The sequence below is a fragment of the Macaca nemestrina genome, chromosome 17 (assembly GCF_043159975.1).
Source record: "Macaca nemestrina isolate mMacNem1 chromosome 17, mMacNem.hap1, whole genome shotgun sequence".
NCBI classification, from domain to species: domain Eukaryota; kingdom Metazoa; phylum Chordata; class Mammalia; order Primates; family Cercopithecidae; genus Macaca; species Macaca nemestrina.
In genome coordinates, this window is record NC_092141.1 from 17,451,601 (window position 1) to 17,466,853 (window position 15,253).

The 15,253-nt window shown below is 52.6% G+C and overlaps 1 protein-coding gene and 1 non-coding gene across 7 annotated transcripts in view; both read left to right on the plus strand.

Annotated features, from left to right (window-relative positions):
- Positions 1-15,253, plus strand: part of MPRI (myosin phosphatase Rho interacting protein) — a 152,116-nt gene that overhangs the window by 127,196 nt on the left and 9,667 nt on the right. For 4 of the 6 annotated variants that reach the window (XM_071082408.1, XM_011757226.3, XM_011757224.3 and 1 more), the window contains 7 exons: positions 4,112-4,259; positions 5,088-5,205; positions 6,318-6,477; positions 7,713-7,832; positions 8,843-8,929; positions 9,668-9,830; positions 12,287-12,372. In XM_071082408.1, the coding sequence (XP_070938509.1) occupies positions 4,112-4,259; positions 5,088-5,205; positions 6,318-6,477; positions 7,713-7,832; positions 8,843-8,929; positions 9,668-9,830; positions 12,287-12,372 (882 nt within the window). Of the gene's footprint in view, positions 1-4,111; positions 4,260-5,087; positions 5,206-6,317; positions 6,478-7,712; positions 7,833-8,842; positions 8,930-9,667; positions 9,831-12,286; positions 12,373-12,888; positions 12,952-15,253 lie in introns of all 6 variants that reach the window. The other 2 variants (XM_011757227.3, XM_011757223.3) reach the window with 1 other exon arrangement.
- LOC112428248 (U6 spliceosomal RNA) lies at positions 2,192-2,298 on the plus strand. Its single transcript, XR_003020235.1, has one exon. It is a non-coding gene; the product is annotated as a U6 spliceosomal RNA (small nuclear RNA).

Genomic DNA, 15,253 nt, shown 5'->3' on the forward strand with positions numbered 1-15,253 from the left:
GCCTTCCTAATGTGGCCTCTCCGTATTCCTGAGAGTAGTCCCCAATCCCTTTGCCAGCCTTTCCTCCTTCCTGACCCCGCCCCCAGAACCTCACCTGGCCCAGTCCCAGCCCAAATCTGAGGCAGCTGCCTGAGGACAGCCTTGCAGTCACAGCAACACCCCGGAGAGCCAGGGCCCGGTTGGAGGGCAATCTCCCCCTGATTGCCCTAGGAGAGCACGGTTGGGCAGAGGGTCCCTCTCTGGAACTGGCATTTGATGTGTGCTCTGGTGAGAAGAGCTTTCCCACTGAGCACAGCCTCCAGCCATTCCTGTCCCCTTCCCCAGGACCTTTACAAGTAGCTTTTCCCCAGAACTGCCCTGCACCCCCACCCCTGAGGTCCTGGAGCACAAAGGCGACATGCCAGGGCCTGGGGGTGGGGGTGGGCTGAGTGGAGGTCCAACTCTCTGGCCCCACTCTTTGTAGCTACAGACCACACCCACCATGTGTGGCTGCCAAGCGTCATCCCTTAGACTCAAAAGTTTACCATGATACCTGTGCCCTTATGTTCCTCCCACTCAGGAAGCTGCCCCAGTAAATGGCTAGGATGACTAGGCCCCTCAAAAGCCATGTTCAGGTGGCACCTCCCACGCTCATGTGGCAGAGCCGGGTGCACGCACAGCCAGCACCATTGTGCAGCGAGCTTCTGACTCCCCTGCGGCTGCCACTGCTCCTGTCCGCACATCCCCACGGCCACTGTCCGGCAGGACACCTGTTTTTCCCAGCCCCTTACTCCTGTAGCTCTGAATGGAATCAGCAGCTCACACGTCACGTCTGTGTGATGGACTCGGCCCCACCAAGACACACAGGTTGTCAGCGAGCACCTCTGGAGAGCTGAGAAGCTTTTTTTTTTTTTTTTTTTTTTTTTTTGAGACAGTGTCTCGCTCTCTTGCCCAAATCGGAGTGCAATGGCATGATCTCAACTCATAGCAACCTCCACCTCCCAGGTTCAAGCGATTCTTCTGCCTCAGCCTCCCAAGTAGCTGGGATTACAGGCACTCACCGCTACACCCGGCTAATTTTTTTTGTATTTTTACTAGAGACGGGGTTTCATCGTGTTAATCAGACTGGTCTCGAACTCCTGACCTCAGGTGATCCACCTGCCTCGGTCTCCCAAAGTACAGGGATTACAGGCATTAGCCAGAGAAGCTCTTTTTCACCATTCTTTCCCCAAATCAGTCAAAACTTTTTAAAAACCATTATGAGTTGTGAGAAGGTTTCAACAGCTATCTTTTGAAAGTGTGTGTATGTGATGACACTGTGGTCAGTTCACCAAAAGCAGCACCCAGATGGGGCCAGGTGCATCTTGAAAAGTTAATTGCACAAACCTTTGCTTTGACCCCAAACATGCTTGCTAGTGTCCTTCCCTGCAGCATCCCAGACAATCAGCAGGGTCCACAGGGGCAGGGCCTGGGCACAGCGATGCCCTGCTTCCTGTCTGCATCTGTAAGAGCCCCCTCCACACCGAGGCTGCTTTAGGTTTGCCAACCAGGTGCAGGCGAGGCCCCATGGAGGTGCCATTATACCACCAGTGAGCAAGAAATCACAAGGGAGAGGACTGCCTCATGTTGAGAACTGACCAGAGATTGTGCTGGGCCAGTGTCACCAGCAGGGAGAAACAGATGATGCAGGTCAGGATGAGGCCCCTCCCAAGGGCTTGGACACTGTCCACTCCCTGCTGCCTTAGCTGCCATTGCATAGTGTCCCCTCCTGTGCCTGGGAGCTTCTAGCCCAGGTGTGGGGTTCTCACCCACCCCTGCAGACATACAGAACTTGTAAATAGACAGCACCTTGAGATTTCATCACTTTATGCAGATTTCCACTTGGGTCGTTGGGGACAGGGTCTTGGCCTAACAGCCGTCCTCTAATGTCCACAGGCTTCCACCACACCACAATTGTAGTCATCGATGAACTTCTTTTGGTCCCAGGAATGACTGGCTTAAATTAACATTTGTTTGCAAGATCAGTTATTTTTTAGCATATAGTTTCTCTCCAAAGAAGCAACTGGGTCTTTAAAGATGTCCCAGTGCTTCTGTTAGATTTTTGACTCTTACCTGCTTAATATTCCAAAGCACTCAGATCAAAATAAGGCTTTTCCCAGCAAGCAGACTCAAAAAAAAAAAAAAAGATCTAAAAGATCTATTAATACTAGTTGTGCTCGCTTTAGCAGCACCTCTACTAAAATTGGAATGATACACAGAAGATTAGCATGGCCGCTGCACAAGGATGACACACACATTCGTGAAGTATTCCATATATTTTTTTTTTAATTAAAAAAGACCTATTAGTTAAATGTGTTAACGAGAAGCCACATACGAACCAAAGCAAGTGGGAGGGAGAAAGAAGAGCTCAAACGTGGGGTCTGAAGACCAGGAGCTCCAGAGCTCCGAGCTCCTGCAGCCATCCTGAGGTGTGAGGGTGGCAGGAAGAGACAGCTGCTTCCAGGTGGAGCCACTGGGAGAGGGGGTGGGATGCCCAGTTATAGTGGCAGTAGCTGAGCTGTTCGCCCAGAGCAGCACATAGGTTACAGTCAAGTCCAGACTGACCACGAGTTTGGAAATACTGCCTGAGGCTCTCAGAGATGGCCATCGCTAAAAGTGGGCCCAGAGAAAGATGCCCAGGCATGCTGATAGGATCTCTTGGTATCCTTTCTTGAATCCACATGCAAGAAGATTAACCAAGTGATGCAGGCTGTGAGCCCAGAGTGGGGAAGCCCCCACACTTGAATTTCGAATGGAATGTGGCCACGTTCTTCCAGTTTTTAAAACTCAGCGAGAGGCCCAGTCCCTTCTCTGAAGCAGACCATGTGAAGGATTTAGACAGAAAGTGTGTGCCTCCATGCTCAAAATAGCTGCACACGCACCCCTCCCAGCAGCTGTGCAGCACGCTCACCTGCTTTGTTAGTGAGTGCAGCTCTGATAACCAGGCCTGGGCTTCCTGGTGTGACTTGCTCCCATCCTGGGGCATGCATGTGTCGCTCTAGTGAGGTACAGGAGAGCTTGGAAAGCAGGTCTCCTGTCTTGTTGGAGTTAGCAGAGGTACTAAGTCATTGGTGCCCTTCTCCTTTAAGAAAAGAGTAAGAAAGGGCCGGGTGCGGTGGCTCATGCCTGTAATCCCAGCACTTTGGGAGGCCAAGGTGGGCAGATCACGAGGCCGATCGAGACCATGTTGTCGAACACGTTGAAACCCTGTCTGTACTAAAAATACAAAAAATTAGCCAGACGTGGTTTTTTAGCAGACGCCTGGTCCCAGCTACTCTGGAGGCTGAGGCAGGAGAATGGTGTGAACCTGGGAGGCGGAGTTTGCAGTGAGCCGAGATCGCGCCACTGCACTCCAGCCTGGGCGATAGAGCAAGACTCCGTCTCAAAAAAAAAAAAAAAGTAAGAAAGGAGACACAGGCTAGAAGGAAGGAGATCCTGTAGCCTCATCTTATTCCCTCAGTCAACACCTGAGCATTAAGTGACCAGCTGGAGGTTGTCAGCTGGCTAGTGGCAGAGCCCAACCCCCAGCTCCCAGAAGTGGACTGTGTGTGCCCCCAACCCACTGTGGGTTGAGAGGTTCCCAGCCTGGTGCCCGCCAGGCCACTCCCTATACGTGGAATGGCCTTGGTTCCCTCCAGCAGACAAGTCCCTCATCCCTGTTTTACAGGCCTTTCACTGTGTCCCTCCATACCAGACGCAGCCAGCCCCTGCGCACGTGCTCTCTCCTCCCTCCTTCCTATGGGACCCACCTGGCAGCAACGCAGGAAGGTCCGGGATTGGCTGATTTCCATTTCATAGCAGCCTCTCCCAACCCACCATACCAACTTCTTCCAGGAAGAAATGGGGCACAGCACAATCACAGAAATAAGATGTAGAGTTGACTAGAAACACCCTTTTTTGAAGGCTCTGATGGCATCACTGAGAATCCCCAGACAGCCCCAGGGATCCTGCTCAGGAGGCCCATGGTGAAGCACGCTCAGTGAGTGCCCAGTCACAGCTGGGCCTGGACGGGGTGGGATTTCTGGCTCATTTACTAAAAAGGGCCCCAACTTAGAGGTAAAGAAGTCGATGAAGCCCCTTTTGCATTTTGCAGGCCACGTGCGAGCGAGGGTTTGCAGCAATGGAAGAAACGCACCAGAAGAAGATTGAAGATCTGCAGAGGCAGCACCAGCGGGAGCTAGAGAAACTTCGGGAGGAGAAAGACCGCCTCCTGGCTGAGGAGACAGCGGCCACCATCTCAGGTGGGGGGTGGGGTAACTCTGAGGGCAGGGTGACCAGCTTTTCTTGAGCCAGACTCACAACTCAGAGGAATGGCCGCTTTTGAATTGCCTTTTGGCTGAGATGTAAGCTTCATTGTTGAAGGGTTCTTTGACTATTCACTCTGAGGCGAAGGCCAATTTCAGGTCCCTTTTGAGAGTTTGTGAGCTGAGAGCGCACACTTCAACCCGACAGCCCCGTCGTGGCCAGCTGCACACAAGGAGCTGTCCCAACCTGTGACTTTCCCGTCCCAACAAGTAGACTGACTAGTGTCAGTCCAGCCAGTGACTTACCCCCTGACAGACTCCTGTCAATGTGGGACCACTTCTGGCCAGAGTGCCCCTGCCCTCAGCATGAGGATATGTAGCCTCACCGGCAGGTGGCCCTAAACAAGCATGTCCCCTGTGCCTTGCGCTGCCTTCTCTTTATGTAATCGCCACCTCAGTGGTTTGTTAATTTAGTTCCAAGGAATAAAATACACCAGCACAAAAGCTTGCTTGTTTTATAAACTCATGTTGGCATTTAACATTGACATTTATTTAATCAGTTTGGTTTTCTTCTAACACCAAAAAAAAAAAAGCCAGACGTGCATTCCTTCCAGGGGGAGTTCATGGAGAATTCTCCCAGCCCGCGCCCACCTCAGAGAATTGGTTCATGAGGGGCCAGCCTGTCATGCAAAATCCGACTGCTGATTGAGTAAGCAAGCATCAGCAGTGGCAAGTGCCACTCCATTGTATGGAGCTCCCCACCCCCACCCCTGCCAGCAGGAAGGGCATGACCCCTTGGTGCTGAGGCCGTGTCCTTGCCTGCAGCCATCGAAGCCATGAAGAATGCCCACCGGGAGGAGATGGAGCGGGAGCTGGAGAAGAGCCAGCGGTCCCAGATCAGCAGCGTCAACTCGGACGTTGAGGCCCTGCGGCGCCAGTACCTGTAAGTGGCTGGGCCTGCCCATTTGCTTTTGGGAGGGCCTCTGGAAGGTGGCTGGCCAGGCCACAGCTGGGCCCTTCCTGTGTCTTTGCAGAGGCCTCCAAAAGTTGGGGCCTGGGGCCCATGGGTGCTGGGAGCAACTCAGATGCCCTCCTGTCCAGTGCAGGATGTGGCCCAAGTGGGGCCTTCTCTATTCAGAGAGACTGTTTCTTGAAATGCCAAGAACGAGATGCAACAAACGAAATCTTAAATTCCCCTCTTGTCCAGGGCTGATCCCAGCGACCACCCAGATATGTTCCTCAACAGCTGCCCCGCTAGCCCACCAGGAGCTAGGCAGCTGGACTTAGTCGTACCGGGCAGAAGTGAGAACTAGCACTGAGGTTTAAAATCACACATGTGCTGATTCCCTCTGCACAGGCAGAAGGATAGAACAATACTAGAGTAACTGCTGTAAACTTTTTTCACTTGGTAGAATTGACACAGCCAAGAGCCCACAGATTGGCCACCATGAACGTCACGGCACTCAGGCTCTACCAGGAGCCTTTATAGTATAGCTGAAGCTAGGGGTCCTGCCTCAGGAGCTGGCAGCGGTCAGTGGCACCCTGTAGAGGCTCATGCTGACCTCGGTCAGAGCAGGGTGGCTCACCTGGAAGCCCCTCATCCCTGGTTCACCTGCATGAGAGATGGCCCTCCTGGATCCAGGGTGGCAGAACAACCTCAGGAAGCTTGGTTTTTTGAGTCTTATGTAGAGCCTGGTCCTGGCTGTCAGACACAGATGGCTTCGAAAGTGGGTTTACTGAAAACAAATTCTGAGTCAGAAGAGAGTCTAGAAATGGGAGGTCTGTGTGGCCGCAGACTGGATTCTGTCCTGACTGGCATTCCAGAGAAGTGCTAGCTGTAGGACTGTCAGACTGTGAGAAAGGACCAGGGAGGGATGTGAGGGTGAGGTCATCTCTGTAAGGGATCCCTTGCTCTATATGACCCAGGCTGATTAAGACAACAGGCTGTGCAGGCTTGACCTGTGCTTGGCTGTGTCTGATGTCAAGGAGGGACACCGGCCTCTGAGAGGCCTGTTCCTGAAGCAGGCAGAGGAGTGAGTGCTGCCCTCTCCCCAGGGAGGAGCTGCAGTCGGTACAGCGGGAACTGGAGGTCCTCTCGGAGCAGTACTCGCAGAAGTGCCTGGAGAATGCCCACCTGGCCCAGGCGCTGGAAGCCGAGCGGCAGGCCCTGCGGCAGTGCCAGCGTGAGAACCAAGAGCTCAATGCCCACAACCAGGTGAGCCTGCAGCCAGGTTAGCCCAGGGTTAGTCAGGGGCACTCAAGGTCAGGTAGACCCATAGTCAGGTGAGCCAGTGCTAGAGCCAGGCCTCACCTTCAAAGTGGCATGAAGGTCCCTGAGCCACAGAGTGGTCACCTGCCCCAAGGCTTCTCCCTGCCATCTAGCGTGGCCATCTGTGTTGTCAGAATCGTCACCGCGGATAGCTAGAGCAAGGCTGTACTGCCACGTGCACCACCTGCATACACATGACGTCACTCTAGCTTTGACCCTTTCCGAGACTCTCGGGTGTCTTGGTGTCTTCTCTCTGCTCCTCTGAACCTCTGGCTCACTGTTTCTGGGCAGGGCCTGGCAGGGTCATCCCAGTCCTCCAGGATCCTGTCCCTCAGGGACTGAGCTGACACTGTTCAGGGTCAGGCTTACTGCTCACATTTATTTTTGTCAGATTTTTTTCTTAAGATTTGCTTGCTCTGGCTGGGTGTGGTGGCTCACGCCTGTAATCCCAGCATTTTGGGAGGCCAAGGCAGGCAGATCACGAGGTCAGGAGATCAAGACCATCCTGGCTAATACGGTGAAACCCCGTCTCTACTAAAAATACAAAAAATTAGCCGGGCGTGGTGGCGGGCACCTGTAGTCCCAGCTACTCAGGAGGCTGAGGCAGGAGAATGGTGTGAACTCGGGAGGCGGTGCTTGCAGTGAGCTGAGATCATGCCACTGCACTCCAGCCTAGGAGTCTCAAAAAAAATAATAAAAATAAAAATTTGCTTGTTCCTTAGTTAATTGGGGTGCATTTAAATCCTGGCTAATTGAAAGGTTCGAGTCAGGATTCGTTCAATATTGGCTTTTATGTGGGCACCAAACTAAACAGCCTTCTATGACCCCGCCCTGCACAAACACCCGCTGGGACTGGGCACATAGTCTCATCCTCACCTGAGGCCTTCCCAAGGGGTATGGCTGCTGCACAGGGCTGTGTATGAGGCTACTCAGGCAGGACTGGGTCCACTCATTACTGCTGTGGCTTAAAGATGACCCCACAGGAGCTCAGATGGGACCAGCCATGGAACAGATTGACACTAGTTATTGTGACAGAAAGGAATTAAGGATTATCAATTGGATCACACCTACACAGTTCCACAGAGACACAAAGAACCCAGGGAAATGGCCTTCCCGGGTCGTGTCATGCGACTTGGCCCCAGGCAGCTCTGGAGTGTCACTGTTGTGTTGCTGTCCCCCAGGAGCTGAACAACCGCCTGGCTGCAGAGATCACACGGTTACGGACGCTGCTGACTGGGGACGGCGGTGGGGAGGCCACTGGGTCACCCCTTGCACAGGGCAAGGATGCCTATGAACTAGAGGTACCATCAGGAGCCAGGCCCTGCCTGACTCAGCTCTGCACCCAGGAGCCCCAGGGGAGTGCGGCATGGCCCCTTACAGGGTTGTGGGAGGGACAGACCTGAGACAGCAGGAGTCGCAGGGTCCAGGACGATCCAAGTCACCTGGAGGTGGCGAGGAGCAGTGAGCTGCCAAGTGGCGTGAGAGCCACTAGCCGAGCGGGGCCCTTGAGAGGCTGTGGGGATCCTGACCCCATCTCACTCTCCCCACCCACTCCTCTCCATTTCTGCCATGCCGCAAACACTGACCACTCAAAAGGACATGTTCTGTAGCCATGTGGCTGCTGCAGCTCAGGTCAGGGAGGCTCGCTTTATGTCAGAATGATAGATGCTGGAGTATAGGGTGTCCTTTTAGGAAGGCACTTAGATTTCTCCACGTTCAATTAAAATTTCACCCTAAAATGTGCTAAAATTTCAGCACTCAGCCAGCCAGAGCTCATCCGGCTGGGCCGGTTCTGGTGGCTTCGAGCTTCGTCTCTGTAGTGGAGCCACCTCCTGGCAGCGACACTGAGAGGCCAAGGCTGGGAGGGAGCAGTGCTTGGTGTGATCAGCTCCTGCCACAAGTCCAGGTGTGGGGCCTCTGTCTGCTGTGCCTGTGCCTTGTACCAAATGAGTGCTTTACCAAAAAGGCGGGCAGGAGAGGCTGAGTGAGTCTGACACAAGTGTCAGTGGTAGCATTTCCTGATTCTCGTGGGCTTGGTCCCCAGAGACAAGCAGGTCTAGCTCACAGCACCCCAGGCTGAGGAGGGAGTCCTTGGCACTGGGAGGAATCACGGCCGTTTCTTTCCTCTTCCTGTTTCTGTATGTGAGGCTGAAGCTGTGAGCGGTGTTTAAACGATGCTTCCCCGCATTGGGCACTGCGGGGCTGCCCTGCTCACTGGTGATTGGAGAGCCCTCTGCACGCTTCAGCCTGCTCTGGAGACCCTGGTTCATTTACTCCTGAATATTGGTCCCCAATCTCTCTGTCATTTTAGGTCTTATTGCGGGTAAAGGAATCGGAAATACAGTACCTGAAACAGGAAATTAGCTCCCTCAAGGATGAGCTGCAGACGGCACTGCGGGTAAGGCCACCGCACCGCAGGAGGGCGGGTACAGGAACAGGCTCTAGGTGACATGCGCCTCCTGAACTCAGGCTGGGGCTCAGCGTGGATTCTTCTGAAGCAGATTTTACTCTTGTGAGGAAGGCACTTTCCAAAATCAAGTTCTCTTGAAAGACCAGCCTGCAGGCAGGTGCTATGGGAACGTGGACATGAGCAACCTGCCTGGCCTGGCTCCAGCATCAGTGTGTATGTGCTTTTTGTGTCCTTTGGGAGGAATGTTCCAGAGAAAAGGCCTGTGAAGTGAGGCAAGGCTTGACTTCCATTTGAGCCACCTCCTGGCTTTCACCAGCCTCCTCCAGGGACACCTGGAATCAGGGGAGACGACAGAATCATTGGTGGTCACTCAGTCACCTAGGGAATCCAAGACACAGAGACGGTTTTCCAGGCTAAAGCCCACAAGGGAGGGGCCTGGGCACTCAGGGCCACACCAGGCTGGTCGGGTAATCCCGGAACTGCCTCCTGCACTCACGGGGCCTGGAGATTATCCTTCCACGTCCTGATGGCTGTGCCTGTGTCTTCAGGCCCCATGGTTTTTCCTCTCTGTCCACTTTCTGCCTCTAGAAGACAGAGGTGAACAAGCCTCCTCTCCTGCCCAAAGCAAGCCTCCCCACCGTATTCAGTCCCCAGGGAGACAGGCCACGTTGTGTGTGCTCCTCTTTCCTGGATTTAACTACCATTCTCTGTCATTTCACTCCCAAGGACAAGAAGTACGCAAGTGACAAGTACAAAGACATCTACACAGAGCTCAGCATCGCGAAGGCTAAGGCTGACTGTGACATCAGCAGGTTGAAGGAGCAACTCAAGGCTGCAACGGAAGCGCTGGGGGAAAAGTCCCCTGACAGTGCCACGGTGTCCGGATACGGTGTGTCCTTGGGTCATGCCCTCTGGGCTATTGCTGGGGGGCTTCTGGGGGTTTGGTCATAGAGGTTTCCCGGTGCTTGACTCGAGGCAGAAGAGTCCCAGTGATGCTTGTAGACCCAGGCATCCCAGTGGAGCAGGAGCACCAGCCTCACATAGCTGCCCCAGACAGGCCTTGCTCTCCCCAGCGCAGCAGTGGATGCTGTGCTGATTGCTCTAGGGAGAACCCATAATATCAGCATAATATTTTCGAAGTAATAACAAGTCTTATTTTTCTAAAGAACTCAACCACTGGGCCAAAGTAGCTCTCACTAGCTGCTTGATCCTAGGATTTGACTATAATATCTGTAAAAGGCCATAGAGTGGAGAATGGGAGGGAGCCCCCTGCTTTCTGAAATGAACAGCGGGACTTTTTTTTTCTTGGCTAAAAACATTTAGGTACCCTGTGAAAAATAGATGGCAGGGAGGATGAAAGAGTTAACATTTTATCAAGCACTTTCAGCTCATACGTAATTTTTTTTTTGAGACTGCGTCTTGCTCTGTTGCCCAGGTTGGAATGCAATGGCGTGATTTCACTGCAGCCTCCGCCTCCCAGGCTCAAGGATTCTCCCATCTTAGCCTCCCCAGTAGCTGGGACTACAGGCGTGTACCACAACACCTGGCTAATTTTTATATTTTTAGTAGAGACAGGATTTTACCATGTTGCCCAGACTGATCTCAAACTCCTGGGCTCAAGCGATCCAGCCACCTTGACCTCCCAAAGTGCTGAGATTACAGGTGTGAGTCACTGCACCTAGCCAGATTATACATAATTTCATTTCACCTTCATCTTGATTTTTATATAAAGACCCACAAACAGGAAAAGATGTGCTAGCTCACTAATACCCCCCCCCAAAAAAAATCAACTTTTTTTCTGTCAGGCAAGGAATAGTGATTATGGTGGTACTGACAGATGCTGGGAGGAAGACTCCATTTTTCCATAAATACCTTGAGTAGTCAGACTTGGTGGTAGGCCTGGCTACCCAGGAAGCTGAGGTGGGAGGATCACTTGAGCCCAGGAGTTCTGGGTGGTCACGCACAAAGCTAAGTCGATCAGGTATCCACACTAAGTTTGGTATCAATATGGTGACCTCCTGGGAGTAGGGGATCACCAGGTTGCCTAAGAAGGGGTGAACTGGCTCAGGTCAAAATGAAACAGGTCAAAACTCCTGTGCTGGCCAGGCACAGTGGCTCACACCTGTAATCCCAGCACTTTGGAAAGCTGAGGTGGGCAGATCACTTGATCTCAAGAGTTCAAGACCAGCCTGGGCAACATGACAAAACCCTGTCTGTACAAAAAGTACAAAAAAACTAGCTGAGACTGCTGGCATTTATACACCTGTAGTCCCAGCACTACTTAGGAGGCTGAGGTGGGAGGATCACTTGAGCCCAGCAGGTGGAAGTGGCAGTAAGCCATGATTGCACTGCTGCACTCCAGCCTGGGTGACAGAATGAGACCCTGCCTCAAAAAAAAGAAAGAAAAAAAAAAAAAACCTGTGGTGAGCTGTAGTGGAATCACACGTGTGAATAGGCACTACATTCTAGCCTGGGCAACACAGCAATAATCTGTCTCTTAAAAGAAATAAGAGGGCCGGGCGCGGTAGCTCATGCCTGTAATCCCAGCTCTTTGTGGGGGTCGAGGTGGGCAGATCGCGAGGTCAGGATTTCGAGACCAGCCTGGCCAACATGGTGAAACCCTATCTCTACCAAAAATACAAAAATTAGCTCTCCGTGGTGGCACGTACCTGTAGTCCCAGCTACTCAGGAGGCTGAGGCAGGAGAATCGCTTGAACCTAGAGGTGGAGGTTGCAGTGAGCTGAAATCGCACCACTACACTGCAGCCTGGCGATAGACTCCGTCTCAAAAAAAAAAAAATAGAGAAAACAAAACAAAAAACCTCACACATGCACAGGATGTGTGTTATGACTCAATATATGTTTGTGTTACAGGTATTTAAGTAGACATTTGTAAGAAGCCTAAAGGACTGCTGTCTGGGTGGGTGGATGATGAGAAGGCCTTGGCCTTACCATCTTGCTTTAGACAGTCTTTGCGCTACCAGGAGGAAGGTGGAGAATCATGGATAATGGGGGTAGGGGTCTGCTCAGCATTGAGATCCCACAGTGGAGTGAGAGGACCAAGTCACTTTGGAGGGAATGCTGTTCTGGGCTACAGTCACAGTGCAGGAAGCCCTGGCAGGGCCCCACATACACATTCTCCCATTGTGCTGGTGTTTTGTGGTGGTCTGAAAAGATCTAGCATGTTTTATGGTTATTGGCTTTTAATTCCCTTAGAGTTGTTTAAGGAAGTGTCCTAAGTGTGCTGCAGTAGGAAGCTTGGGAAATGTTTCAGGATTCAGTCAGGTTCCATAGGGTTTTAGAAAGCAAAGATAACAGGTCTGTTTGTTTTCATTATATACTTCAGATATAATGAAATCTAAAAGCAATCCTGACTTCTTGAAGAAAGACAGATCCTGTGTCACCCGGCAACTCAGAAACATCAGGTCCAAGGTGAGACTGGGGTCCAGCCCCCTGGTGGGAAGGGCTTGAGGGACACTGGGGAGAGGAGCCCAAACTGAAGTGAGGGTGCTCCTGTGGGCCGCAGCTGCGAAAGCCCAGGGCCCAGCACTCAGCCAGGCCAAGCTCACCCTGCTGGGCTGGTTCTGGTGGCTTTGAGCTCTGTCTGTCTTAGAGCCACCTCCTGGCAGTGACATTGAGAGGCCAGGGCTGTGAAGAGCAGTGCTTGGCATGATCGGCTCCTGCCTCGAGGCCGGGTTTCACCCAGCCCCGCTCGTGTTGGCCTTGCTGTCAGCTGTGCCTGTGGTGTTCCTTGCATGTCACTGTTGTGACACTGGTTCCGCCTCCAGGAGACGATGCTGCCTGCTCTCCTTCCCCAGCCAGGAAGCAGCATATCTTCAGTGTGCTGTCCAGAGCCAGTCATGCATAGGAGGGCGGGCAGAGGTGGGAGCGGCACCGCGTGTGTGAGGGATTGGTTGTGTGTCTCATGTCTGCTCTCTCCTCTGACAGTCCGTAATTGAGCAGGTCTCGTGGGATACCTGAAATGCACCCGCTTCCCGGCCCATGCAGGAGGTAAACCACCTCTCCCACTGCCTGCATGCACTGCTCACACCCCCATGGCAAACGCCTGCGTCATGGTTACTTTATTTCAATTCATCCTGCTCCAACATACCAAATCCAAGTGAGGTTTCTTTAACCTGCTCTGGGGAGTTAATTGGCACTCTAACCTCTTAACAGAGATGACCCTGGCAGTGAGGCACTCCTGTAGCCTGGTGGGCAGGCAGAGAGCCAGGCACCCATCAGCATATGCATGTTGGATAATCTGTGCACAACGGCTGAACTCACTCCACCCTCTCAGGGGACACCTGTCTTGCCCTCTGTCACGAGGTAGTTTACAGATGTCCACACTGGCAAGAGAAGTCTGCCATCACCAGGGGGCTCGCCCACCTAGTGACCCACTTAGTGGCCTCTGTCAAGGCTAACAGGCTGGTCATTCTAGGAATGGATAAACCAGGACTAGAGCTTGGTGAAGATGGTTCAGAAGAGCATGATAACTATAAGCAATAAGGGCAAAATATTTACCAGTTTTGTTTTGTTTTTTCTTTTTTAATAAAACAAAAGCTTCTCACTAGGTGCCATTGAAGGCTCTATCCCAGAGAGGAGGTGGGGGCAGGCCCATGGTGGGAGATACCCTGAGAATGAGTAGTTGCTGGCTCAGTGGCTTGATCTCATACATTCGGAATGAGAACGTGGAGGAAAGCAAGAACCATGTCTTCCTCCTTATGCTGGTCCTTTCTCAAGCGTACCCACAGCACCCTGCCGGCCGAGGGACTTCAGCCTGAGGCTTGGCTAAAGAGTTGAGGGTTTTAAGCCTGGTCAGTTTGGTTTTATTTTTCTACAGTACTAAGTCACCTATACCCAAATATGGTTTTAGGGTTGATTGAAAACTTAGCTTGGGCGTTTTTCTTTAAACATAAAGAACATTTTGTTTAGCAAAAGGAAACTTGTTTTTTGGTTCATGGTTTTCTTACTGAAGATTCTACTACTAATTCGAGGCTAAACTCTAGCTAGTATCTTTGAGCTTTTCTTGAAGGAGTTTGAAGTTTACTATTAGTGATTTGGGCTTTTGGACCATGCCTATAAGTGACAGTCAGGGGAGGGGACCAGCTGTCACTGACAGGACCCTTCCAGGGAGGCTGTGCGACACCCACGGGCCCCTGACAGTAACTCTGTGCAGTAAGTGGGTGGGGGCCTCTCACTGTGGCTGGGAACCAGCCAGAGCAGGGATGAGGGAGCAGACTGTCTGGGCCCCAGGGAGGACTGAAAAGGATGGAGAGAAACCCCAGGATGGGGTGCTCCTGATGTGTTTTTAAGTTGATGTTTGGCTTGGCTGGGTTTCTGTAATAACAAAGTCCTTGGAGTGCAGGGCCAGTCCAAGGACTTCACAGATGTCTGCGGTGCAACGGGGCAGGATGGGGCCTTGTTGGCGCTCCCAGGAGACATTAGGAGGCACAGGCATGGGTGGGTATCATCCTTTTCCTCAACTATATCTGAAAACTCCACCCAACCCTTTAAGAAGACAGGAATGAAGTTGCCCAGAAACCGTACTTCTCATTGGTGTTTTTGATATGGCATCTGATGTGCACTGATCTGTGTCTTTCGTTCTATTCTGTTGTTCTGTCCTGTCTCACTGAAAAGGACCACAAGTTTCAGCTGCTACAAAATCAAAGCCAGCAAGTTGCTTAAGAGCAGCATAGCCTCTTCTGGGATTGAGACCAGAGAATGCTTCCCTTGGGGTTCTTAAGGGGCCCCTGTGTTAGTGCTCAGCTCAGTATGCGGGGCTGCAGGAGGCACTCAGTGGAGAGACCAGCCTGGGGGAGATGAACCCCAGAGGGAGCTGACTGAGCCCCGAGGGCCAGGCACGGCAGCCGAACCTGTGCAGGGGTCCTTGGGCTGAGCAGCCACCAGGAGAGAATCCAGAGGACGTAAAGAGAGAGAAAGCCTCCCGGAGCCAGTTTGGAAATAGCGTAGGGGGTTTCGCTTACTTCCCACCCTTGGAATTGTAGCAAGCCCAGCATCACCCGAGCCTGAGCTCTGCCCTTGTCACTGGGGCAGGAGCCAGCAGCGAGCATGCTGGGTGCTATGGCTGTCAGGGCGCTCCCCTCCCCTGGGCCTGCTGTAGCAGAACTCTGGGGCTTCTCATGCAGTGCCTGCAAGGAGCAAACCAAGGCCTTAGGGGTGTCCAAACTCACTACAGTCCTGACAGAAAGTCCCCAGCAAGCAGGAACCGGGATATGACAGTGACATCCCCCAGCCATGCTCCGGGGCGTGCCTCTGAGTAGCACTTAGGCTTCGGGCTGCCTGCCTGGCTTGG